The sequence below is a fragment of the Antechinus flavipes genome, chromosome 5 (genome assembly GCF_016432865.1).
Source record: "Antechinus flavipes isolate AdamAnt ecotype Samford, QLD, Australia chromosome 5, AdamAnt_v2, whole genome shotgun sequence".
In the NCBI taxonomy this organism is placed as follows: domain Eukaryota; kingdom Metazoa; phylum Chordata; class Mammalia; order Dasyuromorphia; family Dasyuridae; genus Antechinus; species Antechinus flavipes.
Window position 1 is genome coordinate 290819829 of NC_067402.1, and position 26940 is coordinate 290846768.

Sequence of the window (26940 nt, forward strand, 5' to 3'; positions counted from 1 at the left end):
GCTAGTCTCGTTTCCTTTTCCTTTTGGAAAAAGGGCTCCCCTCCTTCACCTGTGAGAACCCTTCCCAGTTCTGTTCCCTCCTTCTCCTGTGAAAAACCCTTCCCAGTTCTGTCCTCTCCTTCTCCTGTGAAAACTCTTCCTCGTTCTGTCGCCTCCTTCTCCTGTGAAAAACTCTTCCCAGTTCTGTTCCCTCCTTCTCCTGTGAAAAACCCTTCCCAGTTTTGTTCCCTCCTTCTCCTGTGAGAACTCTTCCCAGTTCTGTTCCCTCCTTCTCCTGTGAGAACCCTTCACAGTTCTGTCTCCTCCTTCTCCTGTGAGAACCCTTCCCAGTTCTGTTCCCTCCTTCTCCTGTGAGAACCCTTCCCAGTTCTGTCCCCTCCTTCTCCTGTGAGAACCCTTCCCATTTCTGTCTCCTCCTTCTCCTGTGAGAACCTTTCCTCATTCTGTCCCCTCCTTCACCTGTGAAAAACTCTTTCCAGTTCTGTCCCCTCTTTCTCCTGTGAAAAACCCTTCCTATTTCTATCCCCCACCCTCCAGTATTTGGTTGTTTCTACTTGATTCCTGGATCTCTGACCTCATCCCATCATTCTCTACCCCAGGACCCTTGACTGCCTACCACCTCATATCTTATGTGATTTCTAGGATCCCACAGAGACAGCTGGAGAGAGCATCATTTCACAGATGAGATAACTGAGACACCAGGAGCCTAGAGCCAGGAGAATCATCATCAGAAGCCCCATTTCTAGCCTGACCCCAACCACAGCCTCCAGGTAGACATGAGCAACTACTAGAGAATTTTCAGATTTTCACATATGAAATTTTGGCTTTGGGGTCAGGCTCCCAGACACAATCCTATCTTACAGATGGGCAAAGTGAGGCACTTTTGGAGGAGAGAGAAATGTACCTAAGGCCACACAGTGATAAAGGATAGAGGTGGCATTTGAACCCCTTTCCCCAATGCTGTCCAAAGAATGCTGGATTTGAAGTCAGGACCCTTGAGTCCTGCTTTGGACTGTGGTCTTGGACACCAAGTCTCAGTTTCCTCTTCTGCAAGCCGAGAAGATTGGTCTTGACAACCGTGACTTCCAGCTTTAAATCTGTGATTCTAAGATCTCTGGCTTCTGTCCACACCCCTCATCATCTCAAGACTCCCCTCTAGACCTCTACCTTCCAGTCTTGCCTTCAAAGGGCCCAGAATGAAAACCACCTGATTTGTCGGAGAACAAATTTTGGGCCCTTGGATGTCACAAACACTCTTGGAAAGTTGGTTTTAGGAAAAAGAATCTTGTAGGTGAGTGAGAAGTTCGCTTCTTTCTCTCCCCAGAGACCGAGTTAAGCCAAGAACATCCAGAAGTGGAATCATGTTTTTTCCAGCCTCCACCTTCCCTCATCCCTTCTGGTGACTCAGTTGCCAAATCTTGTTTCTACCTCAACATCTCTTGCATTCATTTTTTTTTCTCTACAATATAGTCACCCTAGGCCAGGACCTCGTTGCTTCTTGCCTTGATTATTTTTTTTGAAAAGTCCTCCAAACATTTTTTATTATAGCTTTTTATTGACAAAACATACACATGGATAATTTTTCAACATTGACCCTTGCAAAGCCTTTTCTTCCAAATTTTCCCCTCCTTCCCCCACCCCCTTCCCTAGATGGCAGGTAATTCCATACATGTTAAATATGTTAAAGTATATGTTAAATCCAACATATGTCTACATATTTGTAGTTATCTTGCTGCACAAGAAAAACCAGATTTAGAAAGAAGGTAAAAATAACCTGGGAAGAAAAAAATGCAAGCAGACAACAACAGAAAGAGTGTAAATGCTATGTTGTGGTCCACACTCATTTCCCAGTGTTCTTTTGCTAGGTGTTGCTGGTTCTGTTCTTCACTGATCAGTTGGAACTGATTTGGTTCATCTCATTGTTTAAGAGGGCCAAGTCCATCAGAATTGATTATTGTATAGTCTTCCTGTTGCCGTGTATAATGATCTTCTGGTTCTGCTCACTTCACTCAGCATCAATTCATATTAAGTCTCTCCAGGCCTCTCTGAAATTACCCTTCTGGTTGTTTCTTATGGAACAATTAATATTTTATAATATTCATATACCACAATTTATTCAGCCGTTCCCTAACTGATGGGCAGCCACTGGAAACCCAGTTTCCAGTTTCTGGCCACTACAAACAGGGCTGCCACCAACATTTTGGCACATACAGGCCCCTTTCCCTTCTTTAGTATCTCTTTGGGAGATAAGCCCAGTAGTGACACTGCTGGATCAAAGGGTTTGCACAGTTTGATAACTTTTTGAGCATAGTTCCAGATTGCTCTCCAGAATGGTTGGATTCATTCACAACTCCACCAACAATGTATCAGTGTCCCTGTTTTCCCACATCCCCTCCAACATTCATCTTTATCTTTTTCTGTCATCTTAGTCAATCTGACAGGTGTGTAGGGGTATCTCAGAGTTGTCTTAATTTGCATTTCTCTGATCAATAATGATTTGGAGCACCTTTTCATATGGGTAGAAATAGTTTCAATTTCATCATCTGAAAATTATCTGTTCATATCCTTTGACCATTAATCAATTGGAGAATTTGCCTTGATTATTTCAAGACAAGTCTGGCTGCTTCAGGTTCCTCCCCACTCCATCATCCACCCAGTTACCAAGGTGATTTGCCTAAAGCTCAAGCCTAATGATGCTAAACTCTGATTTCTTCCCATTGCCTAGGAACTGCTCTGGCATTTAAACACTTACACAACCCATCCCCACTCAACCTTTCCAAGCATCATCACTCTTTCCTTCTCTCCCTGAAGCCCAGGGGTCAGCCAGATTGCTCTCCTTATTCCTCAAACATGGCACCTCACCTCCCAGCCTTCGCTTCAGCTGTGCCCCTGCTTGCGATGCATGTTCTGTCTCAGAATTCCCAGTATCCCTTAGGACACAAGGCTGCCCTCTCCATAAAGCCTTTTCTTCCTCTTTCCAACTACCTGTCTCCCCTCTGATTGCTAACATTTTTTGATATATATTTTATCTATATTTATAATGAATGTTTTCCCTAGATGGAAGCTCCTTGAAAGCAGGGTCTTTGCGGTTTTTAAAACAATCTAGTACCTAGGTCAGTGCCTGGCACACAGTGCTTGATAAATGTTTGTTGACTGACTAGTGTTGGTCATTCATTTGGTCTTGGAGTCAGAAAACGTAGCTTCGAGCCCCAACCCCCATGTTGTTTTCAGTTGTGTGTCCTTTGCTGACCTCCTTCTGGTAACTATTGCCTAGCCTACTTTATGGAGCAGTTCTCCGAAAATGGTTGCCCACCTTACTCTATGAGGCAGTTCTCCATAAAGGGCTGCCCGACTTACTCTACGGGGTATTTCTCTGTAAAGGGTTACAAATAGCATCTCATTTTATTTTCCTTTTAAATTTTCTTTTTTATAAAGCTTTTTATTTTCAAAACACATGCATAGATAATTTTCAGCATTTACCCGTACAAAACCTTGTGTTCCAATTTTTTTCCCTCTTCCCCCTTCTCCTCCCCTAGATGAACAGTAATCTAATATATGTTAAACATGTGAATTCTTCTATACACATTTCTATAATTATGCTCGTCATTTATGTTTGTGTAAAGCATTCTAGGAGATTGTAAGCTCCTCAAGGGCAGGGCATCTTGCATGTGCTTAATACTGTTTGGTGAATAAATAGGAGTGCTCATTCTTTCCTCCTAACAACCCTGGAAGGAGGTGATTGCAGTTGAGTTGTAATAACTCATATTTCCTTTATTCCTCAATGGACTTCTTCTCTGGAATATTGCTCTGTTCTACAGCTTCCATTTTGGGCAAGTGCCCAGTCCAGTTGTGCACACTCCTTCACTCTGCTCCTGGCTTTCTCCTGTTACTTTCTGGACTTCCCATAGTCATAGGCATATTCTCAGGGCTTAGCACAGCCCTTGGCACTTAGCAAGTGTCTAAAAAATTCTCCTTGATTTATTAATAATCCCGTAGTATTTAAAGATTGCCATATAACTATAATCCTAGCCACTGGGGAGGCTGAAACTTGGGGATCTCTTGAGTTCTGGAGTTCAGAGATGAGATGGGCTAAGGCAGTCAGATATCCTGCATTTCCAACCTGAGCAAGATAGAGTTAAAAAAAAATCGCTAACAGTTTGCTTTTCAACAACCCTGGGGACCAGGTATTATAATTATTACCTGTGTTTTGCACAGACTCAGTGAGGGCAGTGACTTGTCTAGGTTCTCACTCAGGATAGAGTAAGTGGAGGTTTTCTAGCTGGAACTCTTTCTCAAATGAAAGAAGAATCTTTTCTTACATCATCACTGAAAGAGGAGCCTTTGGGGACAAAGATACTTCTTGACCTCCAGAAGCAGCTGCTGGACAGCTCCAGTTATTGGGAAGTTTTTCCTCACATCAAGCTGACTGTGTAGAAAAGGGCAAAATCCTTCTCCCTCATGAATGAACAGTGACTTTGTGTCCTCTTGCCCCCTCAGCCTTCTCTGGGCTAAACATCCCCATTCTTCAACCCATTCAACTAGGAATGGAGTTCCTAGTCAACTTCTTCCCAATTTGCCTTGGGAAACAGAAGTCGATATGGGCAGACAGACCCAAGATGTGGGTTTTATAGTTTTACCAAAACCAAAATCCTTCCTTCTCAAGAGCCATTTCAAGCCTCTGGGACAAAATTGCCAGTTGATGGCCTTATTTCTGAAGTCCATGAAGCCTGGACCTCTTTTTTGGACATCTACCTTCTTGTGGAATGGATTCTCTCCAGCCCAGTGGATGCAGGTAAGGCTGGGCCATGGGAAACCTGCTCTAGTGGGAAGATATTTGTCAGAGTATTATAGAACACTCACTAAATAGTCCGTAAAATACTTGGCGTAGCACCTGGCCCATAGTAAGTGCTATACAAACCCATAAAAGCATTAGCTAGGTGACATGGATAGAGACTAGACTTGGAGTCAGGAAGCCTCTTCCTCCTGAGTTCAAATCCAGCCTCAGATTCTTACAAGCCTTGTGACCCTGGGTCAGCCACTTAAGCCTGTTCATCTCAGTTTCCTCATCTGTAAAATGAGCTGGAGAAAGCAATGGCAAATCACTGCAGTGTGTGTCTTTAAGAATACCTCAGAAGGGTCACAGAGTCGGACACAACTGAATAACAACAAAATTTAGACGACTACTGGTACTGCTGCTGACTACAGTTGGCTGCCGCTGACTGCTGCTATCTGCTGCTGCTGAATGCTGTTGACTACTACTGCTGACTTGGGCTACCATAACTGCTACTGACTGAAGTCTGACTACTGCTGACTGCCACTGTTGACTGTTGCTGCTGACTGTTCACTGTTGCTTCTGCTAACTGCTGTTTCCTGTTGACTGCTTTTACTACTGTTGTTTCTTCTATTTTTACTGCCGCTGCCGTTACTACTACTAAGTATCTATCGAAGACCTACTGTGCACCAGATATCATGTTAAGTGCTCCAAAGGGCCAGACCTTAGACAAATGACTTCTTTGTTTGAAGACAGCTCTCTGGAATGGATGTGACAGGAAAGGTTCAGGGCTGTCAGAGCTGAAGGGGCCTAACTGCCCTGAGACCTAAGAACCCCAGAGAGAGAAAATGAGGTAAAAGGAGAGCAAGGGACAAAGCCAAGGTTACTCACATAAATGAATTGGGGGTTGATCAGAGATGTGAACCCAGGAGAAATTCCATCCCAAGCTGCTTCTGATTATATTTTCCTCTTTACCTTATTCCTAAGCTGAAGGTAACTGAAGCTATGCCCCAGTGTGCACTGTAAGCCACTTTTCCTCCAAATTGGCTTTCCTGTATATTAACAGACACATCCTGGCCACTCATTTTCTCTTCTTTTATTCTGCTCCAAAGGCTCACTCCTGGTCTCAGGAGCAGCTCCTGCTGTCTATGTTTGGATAAGGTGGGCTGCTCTTAATTGCTACCCATCCACCCTGGGCTGCTCTGGGAGCAGCTATAAAAAAGCTTGTTTCTAAGCTAAATTGTGATGAGCTTTGGGGTGGATGAACTTTTTTTTTTTTAATAAAGTGAGTTTGGAGCCTTTTTCTCCAAATTACTCAAATTACAAATAGCTTCCATATAAATTCAGTGCTTTATGATTTGCAAAGCACCCCATAGGAATCACTCCAAGTAAGCCTCACTGTCACAGTGAGTAGGGAGGTAGAGTCCCAGGCATAATTGTTCTCATCTTACAGACAGAGAAACTGAGGTTCAAGAGATCATTTCACACAGATTATGTCAGAGGTGAGATTTGGACTAAGGTTTTCCTGACTTTTAAGTCTGCTAAGCATGGCGCTCTAAGGTTTGATGGGTCTTTGGGAAACTCCTCCATTGGCAGTGGGCGTGCTGGATGGGAGACTTGCTCTGCCAAGAGTGTGCTCTACACACTTGCTCTGTGTAAACTGGCCAGCTGCCTAACCTCTCTGAACATCACTTTCTAGATCGATAACGTGCAATTCTCCTTAATGAATGGAGACAACCATAGTAAAGACTCAGGAATCCTGTACTGTAGTTTGGCCCAAGACTGTAGTTTGACTTTGGCCCACCTGGTCCATTGACTTTCCTGTTTTGGACCTTAGCTTGCCCATCTATGAAATGGGCAGAGTGCATTAAATGGAAGTTTTGTTCATCTCTGACAGTTTGGGATCCGGGGACAGTTTGAGAATGAGAGTGGACACTACACAAAACAATTTGAAAACTTATCGCCTATTTATCTTACAAAGGAAATCAAGTATGTTGAAATGAAGATGCCTTTTTCCATTCAGATTCATGGACCCCTTGAAATCTCTCCATGTACTCTTTGGGGATCCATGGATAGCAGGCTAAGAAACCCCCTGGGCTCAGGTCCCTTAAGAAGCATGTCAAATAACCTTTTCCTCTGGACCTCAATTCTTTCATCTGTAAAATGGGATAGAAGGTGTTATATTATGTGACTCCTACAGTTCACCTTTCGACTTTGGATACGGCATCCTGGATACTCAATGGGCCGACCTCCTCTGACTCAGGTAAGCCGAACTAGACCATGTTATACAGCATGTTCTTCATATGCAGTCTCCACTGGCATACAACGTGCAGACATGGACTTGGCAGGAGCAAGAAGCCTAACTCAGGTTACTGTGGCACCCTACCTACTTACCCATCTACCACCATGACAAGAAGGCTAAGGGACTCTCCTATCTTGGCTCCCAATTTCTCCACACCAAGCACCTCTTCCTCAGTTTCACTACCCAAGCCCCTCCCCAACATATTTCCTAAGATATGGGCCCCCAGAATTCCACAGGATACCTCGGTTGAGTCTCCTATCTGCACTACAGTAGGGTAAAGGACAGTGGGACTTTCCATTAAGTTGACCATTCACACCCCATTGGGGCAAACAGGGCAATGCCTTGTAAGTTTCAGAACTTGCTGGTTCCTCCATCCTGTTTTTAGAAAGGATGCCCGACTTATATGATTATTTCTGTTCTCTGAAGTGGCTCTTCAAAGAAACCATCTATGGGTTTTTTATGGGTTCTGAATGAATGAGGCATTAGAGAGGAAAGGAAATAGACTTCTTCCGTTGGTTGCCTAGTGTGAAATGGAGAACTGGGTGAGGGCGGGCGAGCTGTGGAAATGGAAGCCAGGTGATTTCTTCAAAGAGTTCTTGAGTTCTGGGACCGAAGAAGTCTTTTCCAGTTATTCAGTCAGCACATATTCATTGAGCATCTACTGTATGCAAGAGAGCAAAGGTCAGATAGTGAGGGTGATAGTGGAAAGGCAGAAATTATTGCTCAGAGTAGTACTGTGAATTATGAGGATAGAATTAGGAGATTGGAAAATTGGTCTATTGAGTGCTCAAGAAGTTCTAATACTGGCAGAAGATTAGGTTCTCAGGGCCCAAAGGGTATTGAATGGGATGGATGCTTAATGGGACCCCTTTCCTCCCCATTTTAACCCTCCCACTCATTTCCTTGCCCCCCACTTCCATCTATACAGATATGTGTATGTATGCACATGTATACACACATGTAACATGTATATAAACACATGTAATAATCTAAATATAGATTTATTACATATAGATAGACTATACATGAACTTGGACAATATTTATTCAGCAAGCATTGAGTAAGCACCTACTATGTGTCAGGGACTGTGGGGGTCCAAATATTAAAACAAGGCGATCCTTTCTCTCAAGGAGCTTCCATTCTTTCCCAGCTTTACACTTCTCTTTTTGGCGTTCTCTAGCTTATCTCAGCAGCTTTATCCTGTTCCTCACCCCTGTGGCGTCCTCTTCTCCAATTGCCTTTCCCCCCGAAATCACTGTCAGATTCTCTTCTCCCAGGGTCCCTTCCTCTTCCCTTTCTTTCCACCAAAGTCTTGGGCACTGTTCAAAAGTTCGTGTCAAACCGATGATTGCAGCAATGGAAATGACATTAAAGAAGAGACATTAACATCTGTTTTGCTGCTGCAGCCTAAGGATCAGGGGACTTTTCCAGCTGACTGGTGGCTGGAACCTTCCCTAAGTATTGTCCCCTCATTAGAACAAGAGCCTCTTAAGAACAAGGACTGATTTTCCTATTCATATGTCCAATACATTGCTTAATAAATTCTGGTCACTCACTCACACTTTCATTCACTCATTCATTCATTTATTCACTCAGGGGGACAGAAAGGGAAGGGGAAAGAAGAGGGAGATTCAAGAAGTGGAAAGTCCAGTGGTGCTGAAGAGGAGCAGAGATCTAGTGTCTTGCACTAGCATCCTGGTGGCTGGCGGGAGGGGTGAGATATGGATCTGCTTTGGCATTGTAGAGAGGGCTAAGGCTGAAGGATGACTCTGACTCCAGTAGGGTGAGTCCCCAACCACATAGGATTAGGTGGGCTTGAGAGGCTCCTTAGGAGGCTGGATCGGTCAGAGGGGCAGCAGCAGCCATCAAGGTAGCTCTCCCAGAGCTTATTCTCACCCCCAACACATAACTATCCAAGAACATCTTGGGCTAATGCCTGCCTTGGTGCTTTTAAGGGTCTGTCTCCTTTCTCACTTGCCCTATAGTACCTGGCCTCCTTCCTCCCCTAGGAAAAAATAAAAAAGAGAAATAGTTATTCTTTCTTCCAGTGTAGAAGTCACTTAACCTCCCCTGTGCCTCAGTTTTCTCATCTGTAAATTGACTTCTGAGGTCCCTTCTAGCTGGTATTCTAACTCACATCAGCAAGAAGAAGATGAAAGAAATGACAGGAAAAAAAATCACGCTTTGCCCACCCCCCAAATCTATTTTCAAAGCCTTATGCTTGGTGTAGGGTTAGGGTAACAAGGATGGTGGGAATTTCTATAACAATTCAGGGCTTACCAAACATTTTCGTATGCTATCTCATCCGATCCTCACAGTGGCCCTGTGAAGACGGTGCAATCATCATTCCCATTTTACAGATGAGGAAACTGAGACTGGGAGCCATTAAATTACTTTCTCAGGGTCACACTGCACCTATCTGAGGCAAGATTTGAGTGTAGGTCTTTGCCAAGGCAAGTGCCCTGCCCACACTACCCTTGAAGGAAAAGATAGATACAAAGATACAAATGAAATATATAAAGAAACTCTGTAGAGCTCTACAAAGAAGATACAATAAATATACAAATGAAACGAAACCCAATACTAGCCTTCAAGGATCTTATGGTCTAAAAGGGTTGATGTAATCTGAATAGACAGTAGCCCTAGGAAGTAGAGTGTGAAAGGAACAGAACAGATCCAGATCCAATGATCAAATGGTTTAGGAAGATTTGGTAAGGGAGAGATCACTTTCCTCTGTGGGAATCTGGGAAGGTTTCATGGAAAAGCGGTACCCGAGAGGAGCTTTAAGGAAGACAGATTTTCAGACATGGGAGTTGGCTGCAGAAATCACAATGGTACTAGAGTGAGGAATTCAATTAGAAAAGGAGCCTTTAGTGTGGAGAGCCTTGAATGCTAGAATAATGAGGTCAGACTTGATCTTATAGGCAATAAGGAACATTGAAGGTATATGTGTATATCTGTACATATGCACGTACATATGTTTAATATATGTGCATATAAATAGTTCTCTAGAATAGTATATATATTATTACATGCATGGATTGGACAAGATTCATTTATTCAGCAAGTACCTACTATGGGCAAGGGAGTGATCAGAACTAGCCACATAAAAGTCGAGGCAAGGAGAGGATCGTAGGGCAATAGATGGCGGCAGGGAAGGGACCTTAATAATCATTTAGGCATGAGGTGATGGAAAGTGTGGAAACCAATGAATCTGAGATACTTTGCCCGCCCATGGCGACTGCATGAAAGTGTGATGAGGGACGGGGCTGAGATGGTCCTCGGGGTGTTCTGGGGGCTGGGAAGACATCAAGGGGACTAGGATGGTTGCCACAAATGCTTGTTATAATGCTCCATTTTTTCTGAGACTCAGAAGAATTCACTTATTGTTTTTCAAATTCAGTTTTCCTGGGGGAGGAGGGAAGGATGTCTGACTAGAGGGGCTGCTAAGTTCTGACAGGATTTCCACGCCCCACGCTAGAAGCCATCTGGCTCTTCTATCAAATGCATTCAGCCCTCGAATCTTGCCTTATGTTACCAGTCAGGAAGGCAGGACGTTATCGATCCGAGGGACAGAAGGGCATCGGCTGTTGCCAATGATCCTGGCAAGGGTACCGGCCTCTCTCCCCTCTGAGGGGTCATCTAGCCAACTATTGAAAGCAGTGATAGCCCAGGCGTCTGGGTGGCTATCTCCAGTCTGGTCTATAGGGCTGAAGGCTGACAAGAAGAAGAGCGAGGGACATTTGGGGGCATCGCGACATAACCCTGAAAATTGATTTTCTGGGGCACTTTCCCTGAGGCCTATGTTTTGATACTCTTGTGTCATGGGTATTCTTTGGAAGAATCTCATGCTTTGGGCAACCCCCTCCCAAAATCTTTATATAGTCTGTATATACTCATGTGTACATGTTCTCTCACCATTTGAATGGAAGATTAATTCTCCTTCTCTCTTTCTCCTTCTCCTTCTTTTCCTTCTCTTCTTTTTCTTCTTCTTTTCCTTCTTCCTCTTCTTCTTCCTTTTCTTCTTCTTCCTCTTCTTCTACCTTTTCTTCTTCCTCTTTCTCTTCTTCTTCCTTTTCTTCTTCCTCTTTCTCTTCTTCTTCTTCTTCTCTTTTCTTTTTCTTCATTTTGTGAGATACCACTGGGGCCAAGGCCACAGAGCTGTTAAGTGTCTGAAGTCGAATTTGAATCCAGGTCATCCTGATTCCAGGACCAGTGCTCTCTATCCCATTTCACCATCTAACTGTCCCCTGGATGGAAGATTCTTGAAGGCAGAGACGGCTTCCTTTTTGTCCTTTATCTCAGTGCTTAACATAATGTCTGTGACACAGTAAGGGCTTAATAAATGCTTATTGATTGACAGGCTGACCTGTGAGTTGCCTGAGCTCTTTGGCACACTATAGCTAAACAGATAAGGGACCTCTCTGTGTCATGAGCTGAGGAACGGTATAATTCTTGGCAACATCTTCTGAGAACCTCCCCTCTTCTCTTAGAACTCACCTAAATTTCTTGCTCTGGAAATCTTTCTGAGAAAACAATTTCTCCAAAGATACTTCCTCTGAAAAGGAAGCCACCATTTGCTTCAACTGAAATATGGTGTGTGTGTGTGTGTGTGTGTGTGTGTGTGTGTGTGTGTGTGTGTGTGTTGGGGAGGGGGAAATGGAGGGATTTTTTCTTTGCCTTAGGACTCACACAGCCTTTCCTGGATCCTATTTTGAATTCCCATCTTTTTAATCTTCTGCATTGGAGTAAATGCGAAACTTTTCTAATTACCATTTTTAATTTGCATCTTAATTGCCTGTCAGAGTGTGAAAAGACATGGTGGTTAAGGGAAGAACATTTTTCTTAGCTCTGATGGCATGATGTGAGCCAGCAGGAAAAACACCCGACTGCAGAGACAGCTTCGTCATCTAGAACTCTTTTTCCTGGCTGCCCCCCCCCCCCAAGAACAAATCACTTTGCCATCCACAGCAAACATATTTTAACATTTCCCTTATTTGAAAGCACTGTCTCCTGAAAAAGCCAGCCCAGTCCTGACTGCCAGAGCAACGCAGGGGCCCCGGGGACCCCAGAATGTCTCAATCTTGTGTGGGCACAGTGAATGGCACGGGGTCTCAGGGTACCAGTGGACTCTGGGCTCAGTTCCTCTATTGGAACAGGGCTTGGCTTGTGTTTCTGGAACCCTGCTCTACCGGGGAATCATGGGAATGAGGAAACTAGCAGATGTGAGTGAGTGGGGCAGGAACAGCGACTCTCTCCTGTAACATTTGATGTAGATAGGTGTGTGTGTGATCATCTTCAACAAGATTCATTGGAGAGAGAGACAGAAGGGGAGAGGAAGGGAGAGAGAGAGGGAGGGAGGTTTTAGTTCAGTACCAGGAAAAAAAGATCACTCCTGGGCAAGGAGAACTCTCCAATGTGGAGAGCTTCATATCATAATAGAGTTCCCTAGTACTGCAAAATGACCATGTGCAAAATGACTCTCACTCATTTAACTTCAGTGGCTCCCTATTACTTCCAGGATCAAATCTGGCATCAGAGCTCGTTATGACCTGGATCCATCCTACTCTCCAGCCTTATGCCATTTCTCTCCCCTCTTGTCACATAGTCTTTCTTGGGGTTCTTCACACGCCACCTTCAATCCCCCATCTCTGAGCTTTTGACCTGACTTTCCCCTCTGCTTGAAATCCCCTCTTTCCTCACCTCTGGCTCATGGGACCTCTGGTTTCCTTCAAGACTCAGCACAAACTGACTTTCCTGCAGCACCCCCAGCTGTGGCTGCCTTTCTCTAATGCTTACCTTCCATCCTGTCTCACATATTTAGTGTCTACATGTCTAGGTTCAGGTCCTCTTCTCTGCTAGAATGGAAGCTGTTTGCGGGCAGGGATGTTTCCCTCTGTCTCTGTATCACCAGCACATGGAGTTTAATAGATCCATTCCTATTAATCCATTGATCGATTAAGCCCTGAGGATTCCCAAAGGGACCCTGCTAGGACTCCTGAGCAGCAACATATGGACTAAGTGCTGTTCCTTCCTCTGAGGGTCTATCTCTCTGTGTCTCTGCATTTCTCTCCTTCTCTCTGTCTGTCTTGCCTTCTCTGTTTCTCTGTTTCTCTGTCTTCCTCTTTATCTGTCTCTCTGTCTGTGTCTCTGTTTCTCTGTCTTTGTGTCTGTCGCTCTTTCTGTCTCTCCTCCTTCTCTGTCTCTCTACCTCTCCTTCTCTGTTTCTTTGTTTCTCTGTCTTCCTCTTTATCTGTCTCTCTGTCTGTGTCTCTGTTTCTCTTTGTGTCTGTCTCTCTTTCTGTCTCTCTCTCCTTCTCTGTTTCTTGGTTTCTCTGTCTTCCTTTGTCTCTGACAGTCTCTCTGTCTCTGTGTCTGTCTTTCTATATATCTATGTCTCTCTCTCTCTTACACACACACACACACACACACACACACACACACACACACACACACACACACACACTGCTGATAGGAAGTTCTCCCTCCCTGGAAGAAAAGGATGAAACATTTATCTCAGTTCCATTGTCTTGTATTCTAAGCCCCCTCCCAGCTCCAACCAATTCTAAGTTCTTTGTATAAGCCTTGAGTGGTCCATGAGGAAAACTCAAAGGGCACCTTTGTGCCCCTGGGCCCGTTTATCTCATGCCCTAGGCCTTGGGACAGCACAGCTTTAGGACGGGGGCACTGAGCTTTGCTCTTGCTCTACCATTCTGGCTCTCACAACCAGTCCTCAGACTGGCCCCTCTGACCGAGTCCCTCTTGCACCCCAGTCCCAATAACTAGGCCCTTGCTAATCCTTCCTGCCACCTGTCATTCGAGGCCTTCCACGATTTCTGCCTTCTACCCCGGCACTCTGCTGTGCATTGGTCCCCTCCGTGCCCTTGTTCCCTTCTGCTGCCAGAGAAATGCCACTGGCCAAGGAGCCTCCTCTCTTGCTCCCTCCGGTACTTGGAGCTCCTCTCTTCTAGAATCACCTTATGTTCATCTTGGTGCATAGCAAGGCTTGTGACTTCACCACTTACCTTAGGATCTAGCACTTAGTAGGTGCTTAGTAATAATGTGCATTAGCTTGATGGATTTCCCTCTTCCTCCCTGTGTGCCTAAGGCTCAGCCCCAAACCTCTGAGTCTCCAGGACTGGGTCCTTCCCTGTCTTTGGAGCTCTTTCTGGGGACCCTAGATCTGGCTGACTCTTTGCTCCCCTTGCCAGATTTCCCTGACTGATGTCTACCAGTCACCTCCAAATTCTGTGTTCTGTTTACCTGCAGCTAGCCATTGGGCCCTCCATCCAACTAGCCCTAACGGCTTCTCTCTAGAATTCCATGCTGGGGCCGTACCCCTCCTTGCTCTGCTCCACTCCCCATTCATGCCTACCCTGTGTCGGGCCTGGGCTGCCAGCCACAGAGTACCTCCCGTGACCCCAGCTCTCTGGAGATCCAGGCTTTCTGCAGTTAACCAAAAGGGACCTTAGCCAGACCCTCCTTCATGACCTCAAAGTCCCCCCAGATCAAGCACCCCTGACCTCCTAAGGTTTATCCCGGAGATGGGGCTCGACAACGGGGTGGGCTCTGGCTTTCTGGGATCTCAGAGATTTTCACTATTTGTTTTTTTTACATCTTTGGGAATGGCAGAACTTGGCTGGGAAAGCTAACGACAAGCCAGCCTTCGTTCAGCCGCCCTCTGCAATCTTCCCTGGCAGCTGGTGCGGGCTGATGGTATTGCACAGAAATGGATGGGTGCTTCTTGCTTTAGTGAGAAAGAGAGAAGATGAGAAAGTGAGGGAAAAAGCCAAGAAGAAAAAAAGGAGAGAGAGAGAGAGAGCGAGAGAGCGGCAGGGACAAAGAGGGAGAAGCAAAAAGACTGACAGGGAAAGATAAAGAAAGGGGGAAGAAAGGAAGCGAGGAGAGAGAAAAGGAAGGAAGGAAGCACAGCTGGGGAGTATAATTTTACATGTATTTCAGAGCCAAGCTGAATGTCACAGAAGCAATTTGGGGCGGGTAGATACACTATCTACGGGGACTGTCTGCTACTTGGTTTTATTTTATTTTTTCAAAATAAAGAGACACACACAGAGAGACACACAGAGAGGCACAGAAAGGGGGGAGGAGAGACTAAGAGACACAAAGAGGCAGAGATGGAGGGGAGACAAAGAGACACAGAGAGGACGGGGGATAGTTGGAGAGATAGAAAAAGACACACAGAGAGACAGAGACAAAGAAAGACACACAGAGAAATAGAGAGACAGAGACAGAGATACAGGGACAGATACACACAGAGAGTGAGAGAAACAGAGAAACAGAAACAGATATAGAGAAACACACAGAGACAAACAGAAACAGAAAAAGACACAGAAACAGACATAAAGAAATGTACACACACACACACACACACACAGAGAGAGAGAGAGAGAGAGAGAGACAGAAAGAGACAGAGACAGAAACAGGAAAGAGATCAAGACACAGAGAAGGGGGGCAGTTGGAGAGATAAGGAGAGAAAGACAGAGACACAGTCAGAAATAGAGACAGAGACAAAGAAAGATACAGAGAGACAGAGATAGAGACAGAAACAGAGAAAGAGACAACGAGAGACACATTCACAGAGAAAAAGAGTGATAGAGACAGAGAAAAAAAAATAGAGACAGAAACAGAAAGAAACAGAGAGCTAGAGAGAGAGAGAAAGAGACCCATAGAGACAGAGACAAAGAGAGAAACACAGAGAGACAGAGATAGAAACAGAAACAGAGAGACAAAGAGAGACACATTCACAGAGAAAAAGAGTGATAGAGACAGAGAAAAAACCAGAAAAACAGAGACAGAGACAGAAAGAAACAGAGAGCTAGAGAGAGAGAGAAAGAGACCCATAGAGACAGAGACAAAGAGAGAGACACAGAGAGAAACAGACATAGAGAAACAACACAGAGAGAAATAGACAAAGACAGAGAGAGAGAGACAGAGAATTAGATAGAAAATGAAAAGGAGAGAAGAAGAAAGTAGAGAAAAGGGGAGGGGATGACAAGAGAGGGGAAGAAAGGATAGGAGGAAGGAAGGAACTGGAGATGTTTAATCTGGTTAATAGAAGTGAATTTCAGAGAGCACAGAGCTTGTCTCTGAGCACTTAAAAGGCCATGCATGGCATAGGAGAGAGATGGTCTTATTCTGCTCCATCCCATGAACAAAGGAATTGTGGGAAAGCCACAGAGACCACTGCCTGACCTGGGCTTAGCAAAAGGGAGGACTGTCCAACAATTGCCCTGTTCCATAGCATCCTGGAACCTCCTGGAGGTGATCCCTGGGACTCTTCATGATTTGTTAGGGAGATGAGAGTTTGGACGGATGGCTCCAGGATGAGTTGGCAGGGAGAGGCAGGAAGACAGAAAGGAAGAAAGGAGAGAAGGGAAGGAGAAGAAAAGGAAGAGAGGGAGGAAAGGAACATGGATGTTTGTTGAAGGAACTAAGGAGATTTAGGACAGAGAAAAGCCAGGAGGGACATGAGAACTCTCTTCAAATGTTTGAAGAAGGGACTGGCTTTCTGTTTGCCCCAAGAGGGCAGAAGCAGAAGCAGTGGGGGGCGCTACAGAAGCACATTGTGGCTCAATTTCAGGAGCCCTTTCCTATCAGAATGTCCTAAAATGAAGTGGACGCCCCTGCAGAGAATAGGCTGCCCAATAGAGCTGAGGCCCAAGGGTGGCTATATGAGCCTTTGAGGGAGGGGATTCCTGTTGGGGGGGGATCAATGAAGTCAGTTAGCACTTATTGTACACCTACTGTGTGCCAGGTTTTGTGCCAAGCTCTGAGGATACAGCAAAACCCCATAACTAGTGCTTGCTTTCAAGGAACTCACAATCCATTGGAATCCATGGGACTGGTCACCAAAGTCCCTTGCTGCTCTAAGGTCCCATGATTATTTGAATGAAGAAAAGAAAGAGAGGGGAAGGAGGGAAGAAGGAGGCAGGGAGAGAAGGCGGAAGGGGAAGGAGGCAGGGAAGGAGACAGGGAGAAGAGTCAAGGAAAGATGGAGGCAGGGAGAGAAGGAGGCAGGGAAAGAAGGAAGGAAGGAGGCAGGGAGAGAAAGAGGAAGGGAAGGAAAAAGGAAACAGAAAGGAGGAAAGAGGGGAGGAGAAGGAGAGAGAGTAGAGAGACAGAGAGAGAGAGAGGAGATGGACACAAAGACAGACAAGGGTAGAAATAGGCACAGGCACAGAGAGATAGAAATAAACAGAGAGAGGGACAGACAGACAAACACACACACACACAGAAGCAAAAACAGGGGCAGAGGCAGAGACACAGACAGACAGACAGAGACTCTGAGAGACACATACACAGACAGAGATAGGCAAAATGAGAGAAGGTAGGGAAGGAAGGAAAAAATGAAAGAAGGAAGGGAAAGAAAGAGAGGAAAAAGAAAAGGGAGGGCTTAATTTCCCTTGGCTTCAGAGCCACAGAGACAGTGAGGGGATGGCGGATACACTATGGGGGCCATTTGCTCTTTGAAAGATTTTATTTGTCTAACATGCTTGACAAAAAAATTACAGGAACAATCCAGTTCTGCCAGAATGATTAAAGAGCGCTCTCTAATCGTTCATACCTCAAGTCCTTTTAATGAATTTTCTTTTAAAGGAGCAGCTGTGTTCAGAACGGTTTCCACATAAAAATACACAATATTTTGAACATACCTTAGGAAAAATGGTTTCGTAAAGGAATATTTGATGGTTGACATACAAATGGAGGAGAGGCTGATGAGACTGCCTCTTGACCCCCGCCCCCTTACCTGGTCTAATAGTTTGAATGTCTGGAGCACCGAGAGGGTCAATGTAAACATTTCGGACTTCTTTCCCTTATAGCCGACTCCCAGGAGTGGGGGCCCTTGCTGGCCATGACTGGTTCCGAGCTAAGGGGAAGCCCCGTTCTCAGTGATTCCTTGGTAGTTAATGAAGCCTTGAATGATACCTGAAAACTATTGGGTCGTTAGTTCCGCAGAATGGGCCAATTCCGGGCCCGAGAGAGGAAACCATTGTCTTCTTCCCGGAGAGCTGATCCAAAGAAGAGAATTCCTGGGAGATTCCAGGCCCCGAATTTTGGCCCCACATGAACCCAAAGCTCATCCAAACAGGGACCTTTAGATCTTCCTATAAATGGAATACTAAGTGCAATTGGCTTGTTAGCTAAGGTCATAGAGTATGGAGTACCAGAGCTTGGAGGGAATTTACAACAGGGGATGTCAGAGCTGTGAAGGGGCTTAGAACAGGGGATGTCAGGGCTGGGAGGGGGCTTAGAACAGGGAACATCAGAGCAGGGAGGGAGCTTAAAACAGGGGATGTCAGAGCTGCGAGGGGGCTTAGAACAGGGGAGGTCAGGACTGGGAGGGAGCTTAGAACAGGGGTGTCAGAGCTGGGAGGAACCTTGGAATAAAGAATATGAATATTAAAGCTGGGAAGGGCCTTCAAATAGGGAAAGTTAAAGCTATGAAGGACCTTAGAACAAAGAATTCCAGGGCTCAGAGAGATCTTAGAATATGTAATGTTAAAAGTGGAGGGGCCATATAACATAGAACACAAAATATTAGGGTAATATCTTGGAATCTAGAATATTAAAACATGAAAAGACATTAGAACATGGAATATTGGACAGAGAAGCTGCCTTAGCATGAAAAGTGCCAGGACATTGCATTTGGAAGTGGGAAAGCATCTTGTGCAACTTCCTCTTCATTTATCAGAGGGGGAAACTGAGAGCCAGTGGGGAAGCAGCCAGGGCTCCCTCTGGGCTCTAGATTTCCCGGTCCTGTCTGTTGACAAATAGTCAAGGTTCTAAGCTACAGGTCACTACTGTGGGGTTCTAGGTCTGAATGGTGAAGAGGAGATGGAATAAAGGAAGCATGCCCTGTCCAAGGACAGTGCGCAAAGGCAGGAGACCCATTTCCCTGAAGCTTCTGGGGGCGTGTGCCCGGTGTATGTGTGTTTGTGAGCTGGGTTTTAAGCCTATCTGATTGCCCGTGAACACTTCCAGACTCAGCTCCCAAGCTGTCTGTTTCTGCGAGCAGACACACAGTATGGACACCCACATGGCAAATTTCCCCAAATAAAACTGTTTTCGGCCTGACTTGGAGGGATGGCACTCAGGCCTGGGCAAGGTGCGTGGCCCCCCGGCCCGGCCCGGGGCCGCTGGAGAGCGGGCACGGGAGCCTGGAGCGGGAGGCTCGGGCTGGGGCGCGGGCCGGTCATTCCTGCATCGGCACGGCGCAGCCCAGATGGAGTGGCGGTGGCCCCCTGGGGGAGGCTCCTCGTTCAATGTTTGAACACTCTTTGGGGATGGCACGGGCTTGCTCTAATATTTTCATAACAGTTACAGATTACAGCTTTGCAGAAAAATGGCCCCAGCTCCGAGGGGAAGAAAATAAAGGGCCAACTAATTGTTTCTGGCAAGCCGGGGTAGAGACTCCCATGGGGCTGGCTCCTCGCAGACGGCCTCAAGTTCCCCCGTCCGAAGGGTCAGGACAAGCCAGGCCTGGGAGGGACACGGGGGCTTCTGGTTCAACCTCCAGATCCCTTTCTGGATGAGGCACAGAGAGGGGGACCTGCCCAAGATCCGGCAAGGGGACTCTCTGGGACGGAACTGGGGCCAAGGAGCCCACCCTGGGGAGGGAGGGCCTTCCTCCCTGCTGGGTTTTAAATAAGGTGGGAAGGGTAGTACGTGAAGGAGCAATGGGAGCGTGAGGGATGCAGTTGGAAGGAAGTCACTGAGTGCGACCCCCTCAGTCATCACAGACCAAGTCACTTCCTGGTGACTTGAACCCGAGTCTTTCTGACTACAATCTCAGTGCTTGGCCCGTGAGAGTAGCCTGCCTCCCTTGGGTTGTCTTTGACCTTTCTCACAAGGTCTTCCCCCATCAGCTCTCCCTCCCGACCCACCCTTTCCCCCTTCCCCATGCATTTATCCTCCCTTGTCACAGATTGGCTCTATGCCCCCACTAGCCTGTAAGCTCCGTGAGGGCAGGGCCTACACTGGCCAGAACCCTAGTTCCCATCAGCTCTCCTCCCGACCCACCCTTTCCCCCTTCCCCATGCATTTATCCTCCCTTGTCACAGATTGGCTCTATGCCTCCACTCCCTGTAAGCTCTGTGAGGGCAGGGCCTACACTGGCCAGAACCCTAGTTCCCATCAGCTCTCCCTCCCGACCCACCCTTTCCCCCTTCCCCATGCATTTATCCTCCCTTGTCACAGATTGGCTCTATGCCTCCACTCCCTGTAAGCTCTGTGAGGGCAGGGCCTACACTGGCCAGAACCCTAGTTCCCATCGGCTCTCCCTCCCGACCCACCCTTTACCCCTTTCCCATGCATTTATCCTCCCTTGTCACGGATTGGCTCTATGCCCCCACTCCCTGTAAGCTCCGTGAGGGCAGGGCCTGCATTGGCCAGAACCCTTCTGCCCCTTAGTTCCCATCAGCTCTCCCTCCCGACCCACCCTTTCCCCCTTTCCCATGCATTTATCCTCTGTTGTCACAGATTAGCTCTATGCCCCCACTCCCTGTAAGCTCCGTGAGGGCAGGGCCTGCATTGGCCAGAACCCTTCTGCCTCCCCTGCTCCCAGCCAGGGAGCTTCCCCAGCAGGCCACGAAGGAAGATCTGCTGATTATTGATCACCTGATCTAGTCTTCTCCGCTCGGGGCCCAAGAGGTGTCGACGGAGGCCCACGGATTGTTTAAAAATGAGACATGGAAACACAACATGGCGGCATGAGGCGGCGTCCTTTAACAGATTAAATAGAACATACACGCAGAGGAATGGACCCCAGCCCCTCAGTCCTCCAGCTGCCTTGGGGCCCTGACCCCGGGTGCTTGGCTCCCTCGAGGGCCCGAGTCCCCTCCCCCAGATGGGACGGTGCAGAAGGAAAAGGTGAAAGAAGCTGGGGCCGGCCTCCTGGGGAGAGCCGGGGCCTGCCCTCTGTAGCCAGGCAGAGACAGTTGCTAAGGGGGTGGGGGATGGCCCGGGGCCCTGGAGCGATCAGGAGTTTCGGGGAGTGGGCAAATCGATGACTATGGGAGGGTTGACGGGCTGGTAGTTCACAGTGCACACTGACGCGTTCACGTACGTGGTCGTCCCGTCGGCCATGACTCCGTACCCTAGGGCGGAAAGAAGCACGTAGCTGTTAAATGCTGGAAGGGCAACGGATGGCATTGCAGTGGCGGGTGTTCCAGTCAGAAAGACTCCCCGGGTTCAAATCCTGCCCCGGACCCTCACAGGCTGGGCGACCCTGGGACAGTCTGCCTCAGTTTCCCCAATCGTCAGTATCGTGACGATCGAATGAGATGATGTGGGGCTCGTGCCATGTCCCACTACCAACCTCCCAGACATCAGTCGGGGGCCATAAGGGAGGGGTGACCACAGGCTGGAGGGGCCCCGGACACCCAGCCCCCTGTTTCACAGAGGAGGAATCCAAGGGGATTAGTGACTGACCCTGACTCATGCTGTGTAGCCCTGTAAGGATCACACTCAGCGAGGCAGCTGGGGGCATGGAATATTACTCCCATTTTTCAGAGGAAGAAACTGAGGTCCCAAGGGGAGCAGTTTGGCCATGAGGCAGAGCTGGGACCCAGTCCGGAGCCCCCGGAGCCTTCTCCAGGCCCAGGCTCTCCTTGTTGGCCCACCCAGGGACCCCTCGCTCCTCGGCGGTCACTGACCTTCGTGGATATGTCCAAAGACGTGGAGCCGGGGCTGTATTCGCCTCTGCACCGTGTTCAGCAGCTCGACGCATCCCACCCTCTGCATCTTCTTGGGGACCCAGTCCAGAAAACCTGGAAGAGGAAGGCAAAGGGGGAAGGGAAGCCCGTGAGATGTTAGAAGCAGAGCCAGGCCATAGAAAGGCGGGCTTCCAATCTGGCCCCGGATGCTGTGAGGTCTTGTTTGGTCTGTCTGTAAAATGGGGTAGTCCTGGCACCTACGTAACGGGTTATCGTGAGGATCGGAAGGCGTGATGTGAGTACCTGGCTCTCCAAACTTTAAAAACAGAATAGAAACCATTGCAGCTGCCTTAACTTCCCCGCTGGGGCCTTGAAGGCCACTTGGGCAGAGGAGGGCGTTTTCCCTCTGTCTTCTTCTTCCTCTTCCCTCAGCCTCCCCCCTGGGCCAGGGTGCAGACTTCTTCCTGCATGGGACGTCAGCTTCCTGACTGGCTTCCTCCCCTCCAGCCCCTCTCCCTCCAATCCTCCCCACTGTCCAGAACCACCTTGCGCCACACCATTCCCAACAACTTTCTGTGGCTCCCTATTGCTTACAGGAAAGCCACAACTTCTTGGGCTGGCATTCGATGCACTGTTCCCACCTAATAAGAATGTCTGCCACAGATCGCGAGCCTTCCTGCTCTTCTCCGAACCCTTGACCATCTCCAGAAAGTCCCAGAATCATAAAGGGCAGAGCTCGTGAGTTAGGACTTGACAAAACATGGGACCATCAGCTTAGGGCCAGGAGGGACTTAAGAGGGACCAGGAGGTTCTAGATCCAGGGGCGGAAGGGACCCCTCCAAGCCTCCAAGTCCAAGGCCCTCATGTTACAGATGGGGACCCAAATGTCTTCTCAAGTGAACTGTCTCATTTGTACACTGGCTGCTTCCTGTCTTTTCCATCCCCCCCAAACCCTCACTTAACCCACCAGCTAGAGTGTCTTATTTGTCCCCCCTTTTATGGCTAAACATAAGAAAAGCATCTATAAGATGGGTGGCTCTTAGAAGTCACCCAAAGAAACTCCCTTCATTCAACAGAGGGCCAGAGCTTCAGTGACCAGCACAGGGTCACACATAGAGGAAACATTAGAAGAGAATTTAAACCTGGGCCCTCTGGCTCTGGTCATTTTCATAACTTAAAGGACTCAAATCTAAGTCTACTGTTCTTCCCAATCAAATGATCAACCAATAAGCTTTTATCAAGGCCAAATGAGTCTCTCTAAGAGCAGAGGATGTTTCCCTTTTCTGCTTCTGAAAAGTCAGGTCTTTGCCCAATGCCTGGTACACAGTAGGCACTGATTGATTGAGAGTATTCCAGGCATAGGGGATGACTGAAGACAGGAGATCCGATGTGGAGCACGACATAGGGCATGGCTGGGAGGCCAGTTTTCCTGGTTTGTCCCATCTATGAGAGACGCTAAGAGGCTGATTTAGAGGTCACCTGTCCAGCCCTGGCACTTGCCAGATGGGAAGTGCCGTGAAGGAAAACTGGAAAGTACAGAGAAACGGTCTGCAGAGGGCCTTCATCGCCAGGCTTGGGGGTTTCCCAAGGGCGATAAGGAGTCACTGAAGTTTCAGAGCAGAGAAGTGACACAGTGAGATGTAGAAATGTTCCTCTGCCAGCTACAGGGAAGGTGAACCAGACAAGGGGGCCATAGAAGGTGGGGGACGAGCGAGCAGCTGTCTCAGCCAGCCCAGGGGAAGGGATGGAGACTGAGCGGTGCAGGTGACTTTGGAGAGAGGATGGGATTGATCCGAGGGAGGCTGCAGAAGCAGATGTGGTGGGAGAACTGAGGAAGCAGGAGAGTCAGGAATGGACCCTGCTTTGGAGACTGAACTTCTCTATCTCTGTCTCTCTGTCTTTCTTGCTCTGTCTTTTGTTTCTGTTTTTCTCTCTCCCCTTTCTTCCTCCTCCTCCTTTTCTTCTTCTTCTTCTTCTTCTTCTTCTTCTTCTTCTTCTTCTTCTTCTTCTTCTTTCTTCTTCTCTTCTTCTTCTTCTTCTTCTTCTTCTTCTTTCTTCTTCTTCTCTTTCATTCTGTCTTTCTCCTTCTTTCTCTTCTCTTCTCTGTCTCTGACTATTTTTCTCTGTCTCTGTTTCTCTTTTTCTGTCTTTGTCTTTCTCCCTCTTTCTCTTTTCTTCTCTGTCTCTGACTCTATTTTTCTCTATCTCTGTTTCTCTTACTCTAATCCACACTTTTAAGATGAGAGAATTCAGGTCAAAATTCAGACTCAAGTCTTTTCTGATTCGATTCCCAGAGAGATTCCACTTCAAGACCACTGATTTGGAGGGTCAAGCTGTCACTGACAGCTGGGAGGGCCCTATGAAGCAGATTGGTCCATTCTACAGGTGGGGAAACCAAGTTTTTAAGGAAGTCCGAGGGCCTCCCATGGATTCAGAGCTGGTAAATGGCAAGGGCACACTTGCCTCTCTGATTACCAGCCCAGCCTTTGGACACCTCCAAAGCCCCTTCTCCACCACAGCCTTGTGAAGCTGGGAATGACCCATGATGGCAGTCCCCCAGTGTCCATCAGGCCAGAACAGGGAGAAAGGAATAATTTTGCCTTCCTCTGTCTGATGCCAGAGAACAATCCAGGAGCAAATGGGGGCTGCCTTGGAAGGTAGCGAGCTTTCCCTGGAAGCTTTTCGTCAGAGGTGAGGGTGGTCCAGCAGGGATGCTTGTATCCAGGCTCCTTTTGTGGCCTGGAGTCGCTGGCCTCCAAGCCACCTCTGGTGTTGGGGCTCTCCCATTCTCCAGAAGAGGAAGCTGAGGTCTGGCTGGGGGGCAGGTATCTTGCAGAAGGCCATCCTAGCAACAAAGGGGGCAGACTCAGGGCTCCTTTCCATGTCGGGGTATTTGTGGGCAGCCTCACCCGCCAGAAACGCTACTACTTGTGACGCGCCGTGAAGCACCACGTGCTCTGTAAATGTCAGCCGGTATTCTTCCTGGGTCTCTGCTCCAGAGCTGGTTTAAACCCAGCCCTTAATGACAAACGATGGGAGAAGGTGAGTCAGGAATTCACTTGAAAGTCCAACTGCTCCCGTTCCTGGGCAGCATCTGTTCCCCCAAAGCTCGCCCACCGGGGGAAAAAAACACTCCCAGGCTTTAAAACAGCCGTGCAGCTCACGCTGGCGAAGAGCCAGGACTTGCTTAGCAGGAAGCCGCTGGGCTGGGATGTGGGGGCTGCGCCCCATGGGGGGAGAACAGAATCAAGACCTCAAAGCCTGGAGGACCTCAGGGGACCTCGAAGCAAACCCCACTGTTGCGATGGATGAGGAAACCCCGGCCTCCAGGAGGCGTTCCATGACTTGTCAAAGGGTTCCCACAAAATTCTAGATCTAGGATGGGAAAAGACCTTAGAAAACTCACTGGTGAAAGTGCGTCACTCCAGTCAGTCAGTGAGTCGGGGGCGGGTGGGGGGAAGCATTTATTAAACATCTGCTATTGGGCTGCTAGGTGGGGCAGCGGATAGAGCGGATAGGTCCCAGGAGGGAGGATCTGTGTTCAATAGTCTTAGACACTTATTAGCTTGGGTGATCCTGGCAAGTCACTTCACCCAGTTTTATTTAGTTTCCTCATCTGTGAAATGAGCTGGAGAAGGAAATGGCAAACCTCCAGAATCTCTGCCCAGGAAGCCCCACAGGCAAGTCCACGGGGGCAGGAGGGGTCAGACGTGGCTGAGGGACGAATAACCATGCCGGACACTGAATGCAAAGGAGGGCAGACCTGTGCCCACCCTCAAGGACCTGACCTTCTAATGGGAAGAGCCCCCGGGCTGCAGTTTGTCCAGTTCTCTGGAACAGGGTGGGAACAAGGGCTGCAGAAGTCTTCAAGTCAAGAACTAGGAGGGGGCTTAGCACAGGGGATGTTGGGGCTGGGAGGGAGCTTAAAACAGGGGGTGTCGGGGCTGGGAGGGAGCTTAGAACAGGGGGTGTCGGGGCTGGGAGGGAGCTTAGCACAGGGGATGTCAGGGCTGGGAGGGAGCTTAGAACAGGGGATGTCAGGGCTGGGAGGGCCCATAGGGCAGGACCATAAGGTGCTTTCCCAGATGTGGATAAGGCCCCATGACTGCTGTGAGGTTTCTCTGGCCCCGAGGTCCGTGGGGCTGACCCAAGGCCACTGGGAAAATGAATGGTCTCACCAGTCGGCGGTGGCCCTGGCAGCCAAGAGGGAAGCACTTCCCTTTCAGAAACTTTCCAAATCAACAGCTGAGTCCCCGTTACTCCTTCATTATGAAAAGCCTTATTTATGTGCAGACGCCTTGGTCTCTGTGCTTTGTCAGCCCCCCAAAGCTGCCCGTGTGCTGACGGCCAGGTCTGCACACACGATTACTCGGCCTAAGAGTAGCTGATGGCGCTGGGCAAATGTGAGGGGGAGGAGTGCAGAGCCCCCTGGGATCCCGCGGTGGGAGCTGGGGCAGGCACAGGCCTGAAAGCAGCCCACAGAGGAAGGACCCTCAGGGACGCCCCCCAGGCTATCTCCCTGCAGACACTGAGGCCGAAAGTAGGAGGCCTCCCTCGTGGTTAAGGGCAACAGAAGAGTCTGGGGAAAGGGACAAGGGAGAGTTAGAGAAACTGGGCCCAGAGCCGTGAGCCCCAGAGCCCCAGAGCCAGGGCCCCTGCCACATCTGGGGGTGAAGAGGGCACCAAACCGCCCTCCTGCCCTGGCTGTGGGTCCCAGCTCTGCCACTGACTGACTGTGGGACTCTCTCTGGCCCTCAGTTTCCCCCTCTGTATTTTTGATTAATTTCCTTATCTGCAAGGAATGTTTTCGATCGCACTTTTAGCACGTGCTTATTGGCTTATTTATAAATTGCACATAATATTCATTGTTTGTAGCACAAAACCTACATGGAGAGGAGAGGAAGATGTAAGATTGTTTGATCCGAGGCAATAGGATCCCCTGCTGTTATTGAGGAGGGAAGGGAGTGGGGATGGACTGAGAGGCAGTGTCTGCGTGAGCATCGATCAGGAGGCATGGCCACCTGATTGCTACCGTGTCTGTTCTGTGAATTTTTATTTTATTTTATTTTGCTACAGTGTCTCTGAGGAAGCGTACACCCGTCCTCGATCCCTGGGACTGAGCCCCCCTGGCAGGAGCTCAGGAGAGGTCAGGAGAAGGGGTGAGTTCTTGGGAAATAAGGGCAAGGACAGAT

General features: G+C 48.1%; 1 protein-coding gene across 1 annotated transcript in view; it reads right to left on the reverse strand.

The window, feature by feature from the left end:
- Positions 1–20796: 20796 nt before the first annotated feature.
- MPPED1 (metallophosphoesterase domain containing 1) overlaps positions 20797–26940 on the reverse strand; it is a 94135-nt gene continuing 87991 nt past the window's right edge. The window contains exons 6-7 of the mRNA XM_051962280.1: positions 21749–21862; positions 20797–21190 (exon numbers count right to left, since the gene is read on the reverse strand). Coding sequence (XP_051818240.1) covers positions 21072–21190; positions 21749–21862 — 233 coding nt within the window. The 3' untranslated portion in view covers positions 20797–21071. The remainder of the gene's footprint in view (positions 21191–21748; positions 21863–26940) is intronic.